This window comes from Vulpes lagopus, chromosome 10 (assembly GCF_018345385.1).
Source record: "Vulpes lagopus strain Blue_001 chromosome 10, ASM1834538v1, whole genome shotgun sequence".
Lineage (NCBI taxonomy): Eukaryota > Metazoa > Chordata > Mammalia > Carnivora > Canidae > Vulpes > Vulpes lagopus.
Window position 1 is genome coordinate 14,511,733 of NC_054833.1, and position 17,990 is coordinate 14,529,722.

General features: G+C 38.1%; 1 protein-coding gene across 4 annotated transcripts in view; it reads right to left on the minus strand.

Moving 5' to 3' along the window:
• Nucleotides 1-17,990, minus strand: part of HIVEP1 (HIVEP zinc finger 1) — a 145,005-nt gene that overhangs the window by 17,553 nt on the left and 109,462 nt on the right. For all 4 annotated transcript variants that reach the window (XM_041770094.1, XM_041770096.1, XM_041770093.1 and 1 more), the window contains exons 5-7: nt 15,555-15,688; nt 14,678-14,853; nt 9,969-10,070 (exon numbers count right to left, since the gene is read on the minus strand). In XM_041770094.1, coding sequence (XP_041626028.1) covers nt 9,969-10,070; nt 14,678-14,853; nt 15,555-15,688 — 412 coding nt within the window. The remainder of the gene's footprint in view (nt 1-9,968; nt 10,071-14,677; nt 14,854-15,554; nt 15,689-17,990) is intronic.

A 17,990-nucleotide genomic window follows, 5' to 3' on the forward strand; every position in this document is an offset into this window, starting at 1 on the left:
CCTGCTCCTACCCCCAAAGAACACTATTACTACTGCATCAGAAATTGTGCTGATAGAAGGCAAAGAAAGGAAAAGTGACTTTCTCTATGATCATAAGCCAGCAAGGGAGAGACCACAGACTTGTTAACTACTTCAAAAACTAACATTTATGAGCTTGTGGGATCATTCATTGTGCTGTAGCATGTTACACAATATAAGACCTACTCCAGCACACCATGCTGAGTACCTGTTATATCTGACCTTGTCAAACTGTGGCTGCTGACTGTATGTGGCTTGCTGCCTGTTCTCGTCAATAAAGTTTTACTGGCATGAAGCAGGCTCCTGGTTTACAAACTGTCTAAGGCAGCTTTTGGTCACAACCACAAATGTTAGTAGTTGTGATGAAGGCTGTATGACCCACAAAACCTGAAATATTCACTATCAAGCGCTTTCCAGAAAAAAGTCTGTCAACATCCATACTCTGCTGTCCTGTTTCAAAATCTAAAAGGCACTGCATGACAGCAGTGATATCAAACTCATCCTATGCAAGGAAGTTAAGAGACATCTATATGGCTAGGAATCTTCAAAGCCAAAATTTGGAACCAGATTTTCATGTATTTAGGAGTCCTGTCATTACGCCAATAAGATGTACGGGCTTCCTACTATTCTACTACAATTGTTCTTTTCTTGGTGCACACGATATAGAGTGTAACACTCCAGGAGGGTAAAGGCAGTAACTTGCCCCTCTGTGTCCCCCAGGGCCTCTAGACCAGACATAAAAAAATCCATACTTGCTTAACAAATTCATAAATGCGTGGTCCTTACAAGTTCTTTTTTTTTTTTTCCTTACAAGTTCTATTTAGTTTACATCCTCCTAGACACATTCCCTGTTTGTATATTTTTCCAATATTCGGTAAAATTTTATGTGAGTGGATAATTAATTCCTTTATTTTCTGTGAATTGAAACTCATGAGGGAAAGAGGAGGTACGCAATGCAGTAATATTGTTCTTTAAAAGTAAAGGTTTCGATAAACTTATGTCACACAAGTTCCCTAGAGATGTATTTCAAAATCCAGTGTGGGTCGGATGAACTGCATCCTGCCCTCCCATCGCTGCCAGACAGTGACACCTGCTGGAAGAGTCGGATTCACAAGAGGTCAGCACCACTCCCTCCAATATCTGAATTCTCTGTTGTAACCTGCCTGTTTTTGTTTTTCTCTTATGTTTAGAAATATCACGTGGAGATCCAGACAGACAGCAGGAACCTGGGGAGAAACTCTTTTAAAGCCCACGACTACAACAGTAATAAATTATTGTGTTATTTTGTTTTTGTTTTTTTTTAAAAAAGGATGAAAACAACATTAAGGATGTAACAGGCCAGGGTTTAACATTTGTTAACTTTAGGAAGTAAACCGAAAGACACCTGTGTCATTCACTAATGATATTAGCACTTCTTTATCTTACATATAAATCTTCAGAGCTATTATGATTTCCTATTGTAGATGGAAATTTTTCTTAAAAAGGCGCAACCATGTTTTCCATGAAAATCCCAGTGACAGAAACATGCTGTACAGGTTTCATGTCAACAGAATTTCATTTAGAAAAATTCACTTCAATTCACTTTAAGGGTAAATGTGATACAGGCTTTAAATGCTGCAATCCAACATCATTATCTTACACGCATTATCGTTGGCTTAAACCCCCAACAAGAATCATGTGTCCCAGCTGCGCTCTGCCACACTCGATGGTTCTCCCAGTTTGGCAGCTGAAGGCACATATTAACATTCCTAGCACTGAGGTCCGGCATTCTGTTGACAAAAACATTCTTTGGATCAAGGCATGAAAAGCAAATAGCCGGCAGCATGGTTTTTGACACAAAAGGTGAAAACGAGAAAGTATTCAACTAATACCCTGAGAACACAGGGACAAAATTCCTGAGACTATGTAATTTTGTATGGCAAGAAAAATAGGAGCGCCATGTGCGGCTGGCTGGAGGGATCGGACTTTTCGTGAGCACATACTATTATAATTGTAACTAAATGGAAACTTCTTTTAAATGCCAAATGTCCACATTTTAATGGCTGCCTTAGAAATATGTGTAATTCCTCCTGTTCCATTCAAAGTAAATGATTTCTAGCATCTGTAAATTCACTCCACTTGGAAATGAGGAGAATTCATCTGCTGAAGGATAAAATGGATAGGCATGCAGCCTGCTGTTGCTAAGGGTAGCAAGGAATTTTAAAAATCAAGAGTCTTGGGTCCTTTATCACACCATTTTCACACTGTCCTTTAATAAGTCCTGTTTAACAACCAGGGAGCATGCACATGACCTTGGGGAAGGATATTCTGAGTATCGTGCTGACTGGCACAGTAGAGAATAGGTTTAGGATAATTAAAAAAAAAAAAAAAAGATTGAAGATAATGCCAGGAAATGAAATACTTAAGGAGAAATAAACCCCGAGTAAACCTTGAGGAAAATAGACAAAATGAGGCAGACATAAAGGAATAACTAAAGAAATATACAGCATTAGGGTGCCTTGGACTTTTGCCAGAAAGTTGTAAGCTGGCTAAGACATTACTGAATAGTATTTATGAAATAAATATTCCGGGGGCATCTGGGTGGCATAGGCAGTTAAGTGTTTGACTCCTTCTTGATTGTAGCTCAGGTCATGATCTCAAGGTGGTGAGATCCAGCCCTGAGTCAGGCTCGGTGCTGGGCGTGGAGCCTGTTTAAGATTCTCTCTCCCTCTCTATGCTTCCCCTCCTCCCCCCCGGTTTTCATTCTTTTTCTAAAAAACAACAACAAAAAAGAAATATTCCAGTGAGATACTTTGTAGTAAAACCATCTATTTTGACTCTTTAATAAATTTTGTTGAATGAATGAAAGCTCAGAGATGATATTTCTTGGTGATATATCTTGGTGTGCCACAGAAAAGATCAATATAAAAACCAAACCCCCAAATTTTCCCTGTAAACCTAAAGCACTATCCTTGGTATAGGTTTCTGGGTGCTACTCTGGATAAGTATAGCATTTAGAATCAGGTCTCCCAAACAACACTACTGTGGGTTTTTTTTTTTTCCTTTAAAAGGATTTACCCTGTTTCTTAGATGTCCGAGGTGATCAAGATTTAAATATATACAGGAAGTGCTTACATGTCCTGTTAGCATTGATCATATGTATGTGAAGTTCATTAATGTGTGCCAAATCAAATTGTCCCCCTGACAGTATAGTAGGACTCCAAGGGTGGCACAGCTGCCACACTGTTAAACCAGAAACATGTCATGTAGCTATCAAAATTATGTAGGAATCTAAATCAGTATCTAGAGAAGACAATGTCACAAATTTTCATACTGATCAAGCTTTGACATTTTAGAGGAATGGTTTCCCAAAAGACATGGAGCCTCTGAATCAGGTTACTTATTTTCTTTAATCACTATATTCTTTAGTAGACAACTATAATCTATCAGCATCAGTAGTGACAGATTTCAACTGTTTAAGAAAAGCTAGATGACAAAGGACAGTCAGCTGGTGGAGTTTACTTAGTTATTTCAGACTTTCTCTTTGCACAGGGCTAGACCAGCTGTCCCTGGACAACTGCCGTTGCGCGGGCATGAGAGGCATCTGAAAAGCTAGCGCAGTCACTACCTTTTTGAAATAAAGGTAAGAAAGCTCACCGTTGAGAAGTGCAGAGGCACCTTACCACTGGCCAAACCTTCGCATTTTTCCTGAATGTTTACTGTAAACATATATGCAGCATCTGGAATGCCAGTGTGGTTTCTGGCAGTGAACTGCACCAAGGTTCAGTATCAGATCTGTTAGATCACAAATCTGAGAAATAATATCAAGATCCCAGGGTGCTACAAAAGCATTTGATAAAACCGTTCACCATTAAAGAGAAGACAGCACGTTCCGTGTGCAAAGATCCTACGTTGCACAATACAATTTTGCCATTGGTTTTCATCTAGTGGGCCAGGAAGGTGGAGAACACCATCAGGCAGGAATGTTGAGAAGAATGGAGGATCCTATGTGGTATCGAAAGCCTCAGAAGGAACATGCGTGTGTCTGATCCTTACATGGGATCTTGAGACTGTGCCTAGGGGGACTGGAAACCTCAGTGGGGAGGAGGGCCCAGAGAGGCGAAGCTAGCATATAAGATCACTCAGCACTGACCAGCCTCAGACCCCTCAGCTTCAGTCCACCAGGAGGTATATATTTCAAAATTTAAAATTGCAATACTTGAAAACATTGATTTTCCTTCCTGTTTAAAAGTCAGCCACTTCATTGCCTACAACTGTATTTCTAATAATTTGTATGTTTCCTTGGGAAAGGAAATTGAAGGTAAAGTGAAAGACTTCGTAACAAGCTGCTACAATTTATTACTTCCTTATGGAGACGATGAGGGCAAGATTTTAAAATATACACAAACATTAAAGCAGAAACAATTCAAGTCCCTTACCTCTTATAAGAGTCTAGTCCAAAGGGATAATTCTATACCAGAGTGACACTGGCTAATTAATTCCAGGGGAAACAGTGCTCCTTAATTTAATACATAAAGAGCAAGATCTAAATGTGTCATTGCACATTTATACGTAAACATACAACTGAATGTCACAAGGGAAAAACCAAACCACATTTCCCACCTGAACTTGTAAACTCCATCTACTGGGGAATGGGGGATGTTGAAGCTCAGGGGCACTCTCTTTAAAACAGCTTTTCCAGAAAGAGGCTTTTGCTTCATGGTATTTTTTACTGTTGCTGAATAGGACCATCCACTTAATGAACTCGCTCCTTTCAGCCATTACAGTCTAATTTCCCACTATGAAATAAAACAGCAGCATCAGGGAGAAAAAAACAAAAACAAAAACAAAGCAAAGCAAAACCAAAAAGCTCAGCAATGAAAATTCCACAGTCACAGATTAAAAGCCCTATTATCTTTTCTTTCCTTGTTTCAAAAACATTTGAAAAAATAAGCTGGATTGAAAGACAGGGGTATATATGCCCAAGGAGGCAATGGATTTAAATGACTTTAGATGACATAAAAAAAAAAAATTAAACTTTTTAAATCAAAGGAAGACTTTATGTATCATTAATGTTTAAAAGAATAAAAATACTAGAAAAAAACATACTGAAGAAAGAATGGTTTTCAAATGTCACAACATCAAGAAATTGGTATAAACTGCCACAGCAGAGACTCTGATTACATCTAAGGACAAGTGAGTATAGTTGACACCTGGAACCACTGCTCCTAGGGCTAAAACTCTCTTGCATAGTCTGCCCTGTCCCGCAGCCCCTGTCAGGTATGCGCCCTGTCCCAGTTACATGCTTAGCATCTTGCTCCTTTCTCCTAACCTCGGGGGTTTTGCCCAAGCAATCCTTTTGGTCCAGAATGTTGCCTTCCCTTATCCTACCTCCTTACCAATACTTTTTCTTTCAAATAAAGCAATGTATAGATAAGTAAGTCCCATTCCCTTTCTTCTGGGACACCCTTAGTCATCCTTGGGCAACGAAGCAGGCATCCCTGCTCCTGCCCCAATCCCAGCCAAGTCCACGTTCATGCCAACACCACTGGCCAGGCAAAGAGCTTCTGAGCCTGAGGGCAGTGGCATGCACATCATCTATAGCTGCCCAAGTGCTAAATAAGCAAAAGAACACATTGACAGGACAAGCAACTTTTCTTTCTGAAACTACTGAAAAAGATCTTCATCAATCTGGAGTGATCATTACTGATGGAAAACAGAACAATCAGATAACTTGAATCATTTTCTCGTCTTCTGATCCCGTGACCAATAAATAACAAATGAACAAACTGACACCATCATCACTTCAACAATACCTGTGTCTACCTTCGCCATAACATGTAAACGCTGTTTATGGGTAGAGGCATTAAATACCGTATGATAGCTACCGTCTAATTTTAGTGAAGGGATTTAATGGAAAATTAACATGCCAAATTCTAAAAATAATAATACTGAAAAACTTTCTGACAGATTGTAGGTCCACTCCCCCCCACCCCAAGTCCTTCATTAAATCAACAACTATTTACTATCTATCACTTGCCAGCAACATCCTAAGATGTCGGAGAGAGGGCAGTGAATACAATAAAATCTCTGTCCTCTTGTTTTATTTTCTAGTTGAAAGAAACTGATATTAAAACACACACACACACACACACACAGACACACACACACACACACACACACCTGGTAGGGTAAGTGCAATAAGCAAAAATAAAGTAGGAGAGAGAGGAGTGAGTGAGGTGCTCTCTATCCAGGGGGTCTCAGGAGGCCTTGCTGAGCTGGTGCCATTGGAGCAGAGGCTGAAGGACATGACGACATGTGCACAAGGCCCCAGGGTGGGACCTGCTGGGTGGTTTCATAAAGAGCAGGGGGGATGTGTGTGGGTGTCGTTGAGTGAGCAAGGACAGAAGAAATGGGAGACAAGTTTGGGAGAGACGGGGTGAGGAACGTGAGTGGGCCCGAGAGCTCCCTGCATGTAGCAGACTGGAGCTCTGAAGGAGACAGGAAACCACTAGAGGGTTTTAAGCAAAATCATGACTTTTGGTCTAGCAGCTGGAAGGATGGGAGAAGATGTTAGGGGAAGTGTGCTTCTTAGAGGTAAGGGGTCAATCGGAAGATTGGGGCAATCCAACTTGAGGAGCCCATTAGACCCACCAGTGGGGGATGGTGAGCAGATGTATGGATGCACCAGTTTGGGGAGAGGACTAGCATAAGCAGCAGATAGGTGGTATTTACTGGCAGAAGGCTGAATGAGATTACCTAGTGAGTGGGCACAGACAGAAAGAGCCTAGCCACCACAGCCCTGGGGTGCTGCACTTACAGGCCAGCTTCCACTAGAAAATCAGATCCCCTCCAGACATGCGGGAAGCCTGCATCCTACTGCAGGCTTCTGGACTTTCTCCCCTAAAAATACAGTCAGCTGAGGCACTGTTAAGCAAGCTCCCATCTCCAACTATCATTGATTTAATGGAGTGGAGCTTCTTTTCAAAGGATAATAAGATTCAACCTTAGGACAGTAATCAAGAAAACACAAAGACGGCAGGCTTTTATTCATCCAATCAGCCGCAATTTAAATTCTTACAGTATAAGGCACAGTTGAGGATGTGCAGAGACAGAAATTGTTCTAGAAAGCAATTTAAAATTATAAAGCAAAATTAATTTTCTGGGTATCTACATACAAGGTGGTGCTGTTAATGCAAATTTAAAACACAAACCAACCAACCACACACTGTTCATGGATATATGAACGTACGTTAAATGAATTGAAAAGAAAACCCCTAACTGCAATTAGGGTTTGCCTCTGGGAGACTGACCAGCAAAGATGACCTGATGTGTAAATGATCTGCTTGGCTGTGTTTTTTCAAAAATACACTGAATTTATGAAAAAGACTTGAGGCAAACACAAGAAAATATAATACTCAAGTCTAATGCGAATACATGACTGCATGTAATGAAACTCTTTGTAATCTTTTTGCATTCCAAAAAATTTTTTTTGAATCAAAATATTTTTTTAAAAGCACAAAACAGAAGAATGAGAATAAGAAGAATGAGAATAAGAATATAAAGCGACAAAAGTTACTACTTTTATACCTATATTCCAAGCCCCTAATAAAGCAAGAGTAGAATATGTTTGTTGGCATAGTCACAAAGAATTATTAAGCACAGTACCTGGTAAAATCCATCTATATGCTATAATTTACTATTCAAGCCAAAATTGTGAAAAAAACGGAGTATGCTACCCATAATTACAGTAATTAAAAAAAAAAATTAACCAAGAGTAAAACAAGTAAAACTACGTAGTTTTATCAGAAGATCTCATCTGAATAGAGAATTAGGTTATCAAGTTTGAGTTATAATCTAAAATCTGCTTCAAGTGAATGAGTGGAGAAATACAAAAATCAATGGAGAGACAAGTAATCCCATCAGTCAGCCAATCTAAACAATGCATGACAATTAATGGAAAGCACACTTAATTTTCCTATGCAAATTTAGGATATAAACACAACCTTCCTTTAACTTTAGAGAATTCTACAGATATTTTCCTTAATTTTATAAGACATCTTCCTGAAGAAGTAAAACATGTAAATGAGAGTATATTGTAACAATACTTTCTACATTTAATACGTTTTTTGGACATTAGCATTTCACATTTTTACTTTGTTCCTTTTGTATCTGTGGGTGATAATAAACTTGCTGAAACTTATTCATTCTTCCTAGCTTTTTACTTCCGAATGACTCTATATAATAATACAGCAAATAATAAAGGCAAATAATAGAGTAAAAAATTTTTTTCTTGGCTTCATTATGGCAGTTAATGTACCGCATGATTACTAGCAGCAGAAAATAAATCAAACAACTGTTTGTATTAGAAGTAATTATAATTAATTCTATTAAATGTGTAAGTGTCTTTAAACAAAAACACAATACAGAATTCAATTTATGGCAATTTGAAAATCAGCTTTTAATGAATATGTTCCTAGGACAGAAAAGATATCTGTATGTGAATGTGATACACAGTTTTATATCCTGATATTGGCATCTCCAATATGTATCAAAGCATCAAGGTATCTAAAACACTTAAAAAGCTCCTTATGGTCCTAAATTTATTATGATTATCTTTGTCTTCTATCAAGATGTGTCAGTTTATTCTCAAAAGAGAGTTAAAGGCAATTCTTTCTGTGTGCTTAAAATACTGAATCATATCAGCTGTACCATTTAAGATGTGAGTCACTTCCTTTGCATATTTAGAAATAAATTCAGGGTGATTCATTTAGTGTGTTACTGGTTGTCAGGTGGAATAAAAAGAGTTTGCCTTTTACCTATATTTTCAATGATGTCCTCACCATTTGCTCTTTGGAAATTCTCTAGGCATCAAACTAATGCATATCAACAAAAACACAGCAAGCAAATAAAAAGGCCTAATTTAGGGCAGGTTTCAAAAAAAAGTAGGACAACTTTCTAAAGAAAACTTATCTCTTTGGTTGATAAATTCTTGCCTTAAAAATAAAGTCTTATGAAAGAATAATTCTACTCTCTAATTAGAACAGAGGAACAGGTTTATTTTCCCTCAAAATTGGTTAGAGATAAACACTTATATTTGTTGAGTTAACACTGTTACAAAAACAACCAGTTAACTTTTTCTAAATAACAAACATTTTGGGGAAGCAAACAAATGTTTTACTCCACAAACATTTCCAGAGCAGCTGCTCTGTGCCAGGCACCACACTAAGGGCTGTGGGTGAGGGGAGTAGCACTCCTTCATCAATTCTGCTCAGGACATGCTCAAGAGTCTCCGTGAAGAGGTGAGGTAAGCATTTGTAAATAATCCAAAAATAGGGCAGAAGGAGATTCAGTGCTTTCAGGGAGCAAACTCTAACATACTACAGAAGCTGAGAGAAGGAAAAATGGCTTCCCGCAGCATGGGAAGGGAAAATCAGAGAAGGCTTCATGGCGGCAGTGGATTTGAGCTCGACCTTGAAGGGAAGGAAGATTTTGTCCAGTGCACACGGGGAGCCACGTTTGCATGGGGTTTGAGGGTGGGGGGTTTTTAAGGGAGGGTTGGAAACACAGACAGCCAGATCAATGTCACGTAAGCAGGAAATTTAAGCATTAGGGCAGGTGAAACAAAGAAATGAGAAACAAGGGTGAAGAAGTAGGTGGACACCAGATTACAATGGACTTGGAGGATGTGAGGTCAAGAGGCGCATCACTTATTTGGTAGGCAAATGGAAACCAACGAAAGACTTGCAGCAGAGAAGTAGTATGACCAGACATGTGCTTCAGGGGATGGATGGGTAGGAAGGAAGACAAATTAAAGATGGGAAAACTGATTAGGAGTCTATTGCATCAGGTAAAGAAGCAGTAATGACAATAAGAACTAGGAAGTATTAGTGGGACGAAAGAAGCATATGGATGCAAAAAAATAGCACATTGTACACAGCATTTATGAAAAATATGGAATAAAGCCTTACCTGATTCTTCTGTATCTTGTTCATCTATTAAACCTACTGAGACGCCTAAATCCACACATTTCTTGCTATGTGTCTTGGACTTCATGTGTTTTGTCAGATTTCCTTAAGGGAAAAGAATGTTTACTAAGCTTACGTAGTATTATTTTGCTATTGCATTTGTCAATACTGGCAAATTCCAGTTCTATTTCAAATGAAAGCACAGACGGTGGTTATTACACAATTACAAGACTAAAATTTGGACCAAGAAAATACTGGTTATCTATATGTTGTAATAACTTTGCTGTTTATTACTAATAACTTCTCTTTTTCAAATCTACCTCCTCTACTTGGGTAAAGTCTGTTTTTGCCTTTGGTTCCTATTCTGTAGTCCACAATTATTTCTGAGAACATTTTATGCCTATTTAAAGTTCCTTTGGGACTACACTAAGATCTGTGGTTCCTGGAATCTCTCACTGTGTCTGCTGGATCTCCCCCATGGTACTTTGTTTCCTTGCATGCTCTGTAGTTTCTATTGTAAGCTTATCTTCAGCAAGATTGTCCTCCACAGAGTCTTAAGGACCCTGGGTTGCAGAAATAGCTAGGTGGGTCAGTTTTCCAATTACTTTTACTTGTGACTTCAGGTTTCAGACCACTAATTCTAGACCAGTTATTTTATCTTAATTAATTAACTAATTAATTAATTTATTGGCATAACAGATTTATCAGCATTTTGCTTTTTAGCAGGTGCCTTTTCCCTACATGGTCCACAAAGTCACTGGGCAGAAGGGCCAGACTTTATTTCAGAAGCCTTGGACTCCATTCTAGGATTGACATTAAAACCTCAGGGCTGGGGGGCATATATCTGGCTTCGACTTTTCCATGAATTCATTTTTTTTCATTTTAAATTCTATTTATTTATTCATTTAATCATTGTTCTTTTTTAAGTGTCTGTCTGCTATTATGCTGGCATGGAGTTTCCTTTTTATTTCTTTACCTGGGAATTTGCCTTGTTAAATTTCAAGCTTGATTAGCTATTAAAAACTCATTTGGAATATGAGAATTTCCTACACTAATTTTACTTCCCCGTATTGACCATAAGCCTCACGATAGTATCTCTAAAGATGTGTTTCCTTTGGTAGCTAATGTATCTAAGTATTGTCAGGTTAACTGGGAACCACCGGTACAACTGTCCCAAGTAATCATGAACTTGGGGAGAGCTCAGATTCTTCTAAGGATAACCAGTAGCTTGAGTGGATAGTGCCACACACACACACAAAATTGCCGACAAGGGAAAATCATCTCTTTTGAGAAAAGAAACAAAATCTAAAGACTTAGCTTGGTGAGCAGTGGCAAAGTAGTATCTGAAAATAAGCCTTTAAAGGAGCTAAATATGTCTGAATTGTTGGTCTCAACTTTGGGCCTGCAGTAACTAAAGGACCTGCACCACTGCTGTATTCGTCAAACCTCAGTACCACTACAAAAGCCCTAAGTCCATGGCACTGGTCACACTTGTTCAAGCCAATTCTTGCAGTGGACAGTATGCACAGCAGCCCAGAGCTTAGTGCTTCAGGGGCTCAAGTGTGAGAAGGTGGGTGCATGGTCCAGATAATATCTAACACCCATTAAACCCTGACTTCTGTAATTGTAGAGGTGACACCTGACTTAAATGGCTTGGCCATGTCTGAGAGTTACTTTTAATACACTTTAAAAAAAAAAAAAAAGAAGCAAAATGGCAAAATGTTAATGATTAGTAAAAGGTGGCTGGTATATTGGAGTTCATTTTACAGATCTCTACTTTATGGTATGCTTCAAAATTTTCACATTAAAAAGTCATAAAAAATGGCTTGGCCATCTCAATATGGCTAAAATTTCCACGTGTAAGTCAAAGCACTTTCTAATATAATAACAATATTACAGACCCAACTATGAGTTCCACTAATAGTCTCTTTCAAAGTGCTTTTGTTCCCTATACGGACAGCTAGAGAATGTTATTTGTTTCTTATAGAAGTTAATGGATAATTGTAACCAGGTAAATTTGGGAATATAAGCTTTTAATAAGCACATTTTCTCACAATTTGAACTATTACTTATTATTAACCTACTTCTTAAATAAGTTAAGATAAACAAAACAATCTGCATTTTAACATGCAAAATATACATATTAAGATGCAAATAGCCCCTTGAAATGCTATGAACCTTGTGCGTTAACTTACTAAGTAAATTTTTTAAAGATTTAATAAACATTCATCTAAATCCTCTGGAAAGCACATGAGGTTGTTTCTGGGTTCGGATGGCTACAATATGGAGTCTAGCCTTTGGTGATAGAAATGGTAGTAAATTTTGCCGAGATGCAAGCTCACTGTGTATTTTCTGCTGACTGACCTTTAAAGCAGAACAGTGAAGACAAGTCAATTAAAATCCTTTTGAAAATGTACTCATAAAATAAACTGAGAACAAATGAAGTAGAGATTTATAAGCATTACCATCAGAAGCATCACTTTCTAGCACTGCAGATCATTCATTTGGCAGCATTTTGCTCTCTCTGCATACTCCTATTCCTATAACATTGTCTTTTCATCACTACTTCTCCTACTATCCAGGCACATCCAATGAGAAGTAGAGGTGCACTGCCTAGGACAACAAATCAAGTAGGGCAACATCTACAGCCTAATCCAAAATCAAGTCTCTTATTAGTTAGCTACTTTAAGAAGATACTATGGAATCTGTTTCACAGATGTTCATAGAAGGCAGACTTCTACAAGGAAGCTGACCCGTAAAATAAAGAACTATCATGCTGAGAAGACGAAATTACTGAATTTCTAGTATTTTCTTCACCAGTCTCCCTAGCGAGGGTTGCTTTCTTCAAATGATTATTGTCACATAATTCCAGTGAATTACCTGACAAGACATTTAATGTAAATTCAGATAAGCAGCACGTTTGAGAAGTGGAAGATGTGAATACTGTGAAGGCTGCTCGCTCACTCTTCATGGGACGTTATGCTCCATCATGTCTTTTAAGAAATACCAGTCTAAAACTTGATTCAGTGCCATTTTGAGTTATTTCTCTAAGATTACTATTTGGTGATTCGGAGTAGTTAGTTTTCTTTGCCAAGAAGTCTCTGTAGTTTCATTTGGTTTTCCACGCCTAAGTGTTCCTCCCTTTCTTCTCCTTCTTTTATGAATTTTGACTATCCTGATTCCTTTCCCTCCTTCTATTAAAAAATACCCATTTCAAAAAAAAAAAAATACCCATTTCACAGTCTACCTCGATCCTCTTTTATTTAGCAACATTGCTTTGTATTTGGTAACCTTTTATTAGTAACACTGGCTTCTTTCTGGCCTCCTGGTCTCATATTGGAAAGTGACCGAGGTTTCTTAATCACAGGATCAAAACCAGTGAAAGAGCAATATATTGGGTTAAGAGATCAAAGCACTTTCTTTTATCAGAGCCTGCACACAAGGCCAGGAAGAGCATCCTGAAACCCACTCTCCATTTCCAGAAGGAGAATCCACATCACAATCAGAGGACCACCAACGGTGAACCTCCCAATTACTCATGAGGTCTTGAAACTATTCAGAAACATTCAAAGTGAGCTGAAGAAGAGTCCTGTTGCTGTTATTTCTATCACTCTGGTATTACTGGCATTCGAGGAGAGTGAATTTGAAGCTGCTGCTTAATTGCTACCCGTCATAACTTGTTTAAATGCCAATTAATACTAAGCAAAAAATGAAATCAATTTTGCTGAAGAGGTGACCAATCTTTAAAACAAAAACCCAAAGGCCAACATAATCAGGAAAAAAGTGAATATTCACTCAAAACAGATAAAAATAAAGCTTCTGTAAAAAAATTATCAATTAAGTATTTTTTACAGATACTACGCCTTCAAACAGGTAATTTTATGATTACATTGTTTTGTTTTAGAGAAATTCTCAGTTTTTAAAGGGTGGTATAGGAAATTAAAGTCTCAAGTAACTTATTTTTATATAATGATTCATAAGCAAGGAGCCTAATGGAGAAAGTGAGCATTATTTTATAAGTAGTGTACTCATTATTAGTACTGGGAAATCTGGAGAGGGTAAAATTACCTAAACTATAATAAAGACTTACAATTTAAATAAAAACATATGAAGAATACAGAAAAAGAGTACTAAATATAATTTTAATGACTAGTTCTGAGTTGTATACACATTAAATAGTGCAACAGAAATTTTTGAAGCTGAAAGTCAATAGAATTTGGGTAAAAAACAAAAAACATCATGGAAAAAAGAGAAATAGCTATTCATGCCTAAAATTAAATAATAAAATATGAACACAATCATTATAAGTTTACTATAGTTATTATTTAAACTTTTTCTTCAATCTTTTAGCATAGAAATGAGTTTACTTGTAATCATGAAAATTTCTTTCTCCTCTTCTGCCCCAAAGTATTTTTGAAACGTATTAGTCATCAGGTTATACAACTCTAATTTAGGGAGTAAAATGAAAAAGGGCAGTTGCTCCTTTTAAAATGTTGTATTTATTATATATATTGTAAAAGCGTATAATTAATTTTTTTTTCCTTGAGAAGTCTAGAGACAGATAAAGAAATAAGACTACCATGTTGACAAGATGTATTTATATTAGTCACTTTAAGCTACCGCATCCTGGGTCAAAGAGTATGTAAAGTTGGATCTTAGCTCTACTAACTCAACGCATATAAAAAGGACCAAGAAGCAATGTCATCTCATACCTTTCGTCTTAAAGGAGAAGTTACAGTAAGTGCAGTGGTAGGGACGGACATCTGTATGGGTCCGTATGTGTTTCTTTAACATACTAGGTTTCTTACAACGTATTCCACATTCTTCACAAATGTACTTTCCTCTTCCCCTGCCTCGGACATATACATACTCTTCATTTGATTTATATCTAATTTAAAGAAAAAAAAATGATTAGGGAGATTGGATGCTGTGTCTTTGAGAAAATATTGATGATTAGAATTCAACTTACAAAATACAGCAAGTCACAATCTTTATACTCAATACAAATTTTATGCACATGTAAGTAACAGAATATTCCAGCTTTTTGCATCAACACTTAAAAATGCAATAGCTAATTCTAATCAAACAATCTTGATACTAGGTTTAATTTTAGCAGAGTACTCCCTTTTTCTAAGCCACTCTTTCAAAAGTTGTCTTATTATTAAATTCAGTTACAACTGTAAATATTGAAATATTTCTTGGCTTCGCCAGAACTATAGTCAGCTTTTACCACATGTTCTTATTACCAGATATACAAAGGCATCAGATAGGCAGTAAATTTATCGGACAGCAGATTGCCCAGGGCACTCCTTATTGTAAATCCACGTGAAACCCAGAGTTTACCCTGAAAGCAGTTCTTAACCGCTTCCTAGGACCTACAATGTTTCCTAAATATTCTCTTGATCAGAATGGAATTATTTAACACGATAATCTAACATATATTTTGCCATGAAGATTCTGTTAATAAGCTGAGAAACCTTGCAACATTTATATAAAATTGGCACTGGTAAGTCTTCAGTCACATGAAAGCAAATGTACATTTAAAAAGTGCGTTTAAATGTACATTTAAAAAGTAAAATTTGTACTTGCCCTCCATCAAATATTTTAATTCTTCTTGGTTCACTTTTGATTAAGGAATTTTCTTTATCTTGCTCACTGTTAATTTCAGAGGCATCTTTATTGCTGAATTCAACTACTGTGGACTTTTGATTACCTAATGCTCTCTGAAAGGGAAAAAAAAAAAGAGAAACTAATTTAATAAAACTGGAAACACAAACATGCCAATGTTTCACTTGGAAATCAGAACATGGCAGAGAACTGTACATGTAGGTAACTTAAATGGAATGCATCTCGAGGAATTCAACATGTTTACAGGTCATTGGCTCTCTCCCCCTCCCTTAGCTTTCAGCTCTCTGCCTGCACCACAGCAAACCAGGAAATTGTGCGTTGTTTGAGAATCCCACCGCAATCCGCTCACCAACCACTCACACTACAATTTAATTATTAAAGAGCTTTATTCTTTATTCTGCGGGAGACCGGAAAGAGCTGGCTCCCTTGGATGGTATAACTATGTCTTAGACTCCCGAGACACCTGACTACATCCCCTTCAACTTGAACGCACTATAACCGTGCACCTGTCAAGCAGAAGCCTCATTCCCAACAGTCTCCTTGTCTCCTATCATTTTAAACCAGAATGATGTTCCCCTCTACCTTCTCAAAAGTTCCTGAATGCTGATAACTGTGAGACACTGGTCAGAAGTCAGGCTGTGGCCTGGTAATAATTCTCTAGGAAAGTAGGTAACAAACATCAAAGTGATAAACAACATGTGCATTTCCTATGAAGACTTCATAGTGACAGCGCCTTAGGATGTCACACATGTTCCCTCTCCTTGGCCACTGCCATTCTTATATCTCTGGTGAGGCAGGCAGCATAGGAGGTTACAGCCAGTGAGGATGGGCACTCTCGGGGTGAAGTCGCTTGTCTGAGGTCAAGCTTAACAGCCAAGGCTCAAACCCCCGTCCTCTGGCCAAAGTCAATGTGAGGCCCGACTTTTCTGATCAAGGGACCATTTTTGCAAACCTTTAAATACCACAGCGCCTAGCAGAGGGCTCTGTATTGACATGACTTAACTACCAGCAAGTGACATGAGAGCGGTGCACCATGGATGGAGAGCCTGTGCAGCCGCAGGGGTACCCTGGGGAGCCCCTGTCCTTTTGAGGCCAGGAGTATAGCAAAGCTGCTGGCCCAGTGTCTCAGAAAACTAGTGTGAGGAGCTAATGACACTGACCCTGACAAGCAAAATGGCTTCGCTGTCCTCTTCTCCTGGCAAACACATCGGGTTCCCCACAGTCTGCAATGCATACACATCCCTTCCCTTGACTCTATACCGTTAACACTAATCCTACTTTTTAGCTTCTTTTCAATACCTAATTCCCACTTATCTTTCGCTCACTTTCTTACTGTCAAATCTGGCTTCTATTCACCAGTCACAAATGAGCTAAACATCCCAAGATCCTTATCCCTTCCTTAGTCTTTATACGCTTGACCACCTGTGCAGTCTGTTGTTGATACCTTGCTTCTCTTGGAAATCATTTCATTTCAGCACCTGCCCCTTCTTGTCCATTTTGAATTATAAATACATTAACATCTGGGTTGGGAGTGAACAGTCAATCCAGCACCCAGTCCTCCACAACCACCTGCCCCTACAACCCAAGTCACCAGCGATATTAGAACTGCTCAGTCCAGGAGCCATGTTCGTCTTCATCTTTTTGTGACCTATATTTGACTTCTCCGTCTGAGTAGCTTTTCTTGAAATTTTCTCCTTGAGCTACGTGATCCCACTTTCTACTGGTCCTCCTCTTTCCTCTGTGAACCATCTCTTTAGTTTCCTGTGTGGGCTTCCTTTATCCATTCAACCCTTTAAGTAGTAGTGATCCCCAAACCCATCCTGAGCCTTTCTTCCTTCCACCTGCTCTGAGCAAGCTGATTATACATACCAGTGCACCTAGGAATCCCGACACTTTCCACTGAAGTCATTGCCTAACACCACATCTAGATACACATTCTGGAGGCATTTCTACCAAAGCACTTGGTACTGAAGGGGAGCCACTTTTCTATAGGCACTTCAGGAATATTCATGAAGCTCTGTTTAAATTCTCATAATCAAAAATAAATAAATAAATTCTCATAATCAGGTCTCATCTTCCAAGATTCTGAGAGTTAGTAGGTCTAGCATAAAGTCTGGGCATTTAAAAATTAAATTCTGAATGATTTGGATGCACCCTTCTTCACTGAAAATGGATCAATGGGTCTCCCTCATCAAGCAAATTCTTTGGTCTTTATCTATACTTCCAACTTGAAAGCATGTTGGTGTCTCAGACTTAACACCTTCTGACCATTGCAGAATCCTCAGGGTTCCTTAAAACAAACCAAATGCTTTCTCACTTCTGTATCATTTCAGCGGACTATCAAAATTTTTCCTTCTTGTTCACTTGAAAAAAAAATTCCTACTTTTTCCTTTTTTA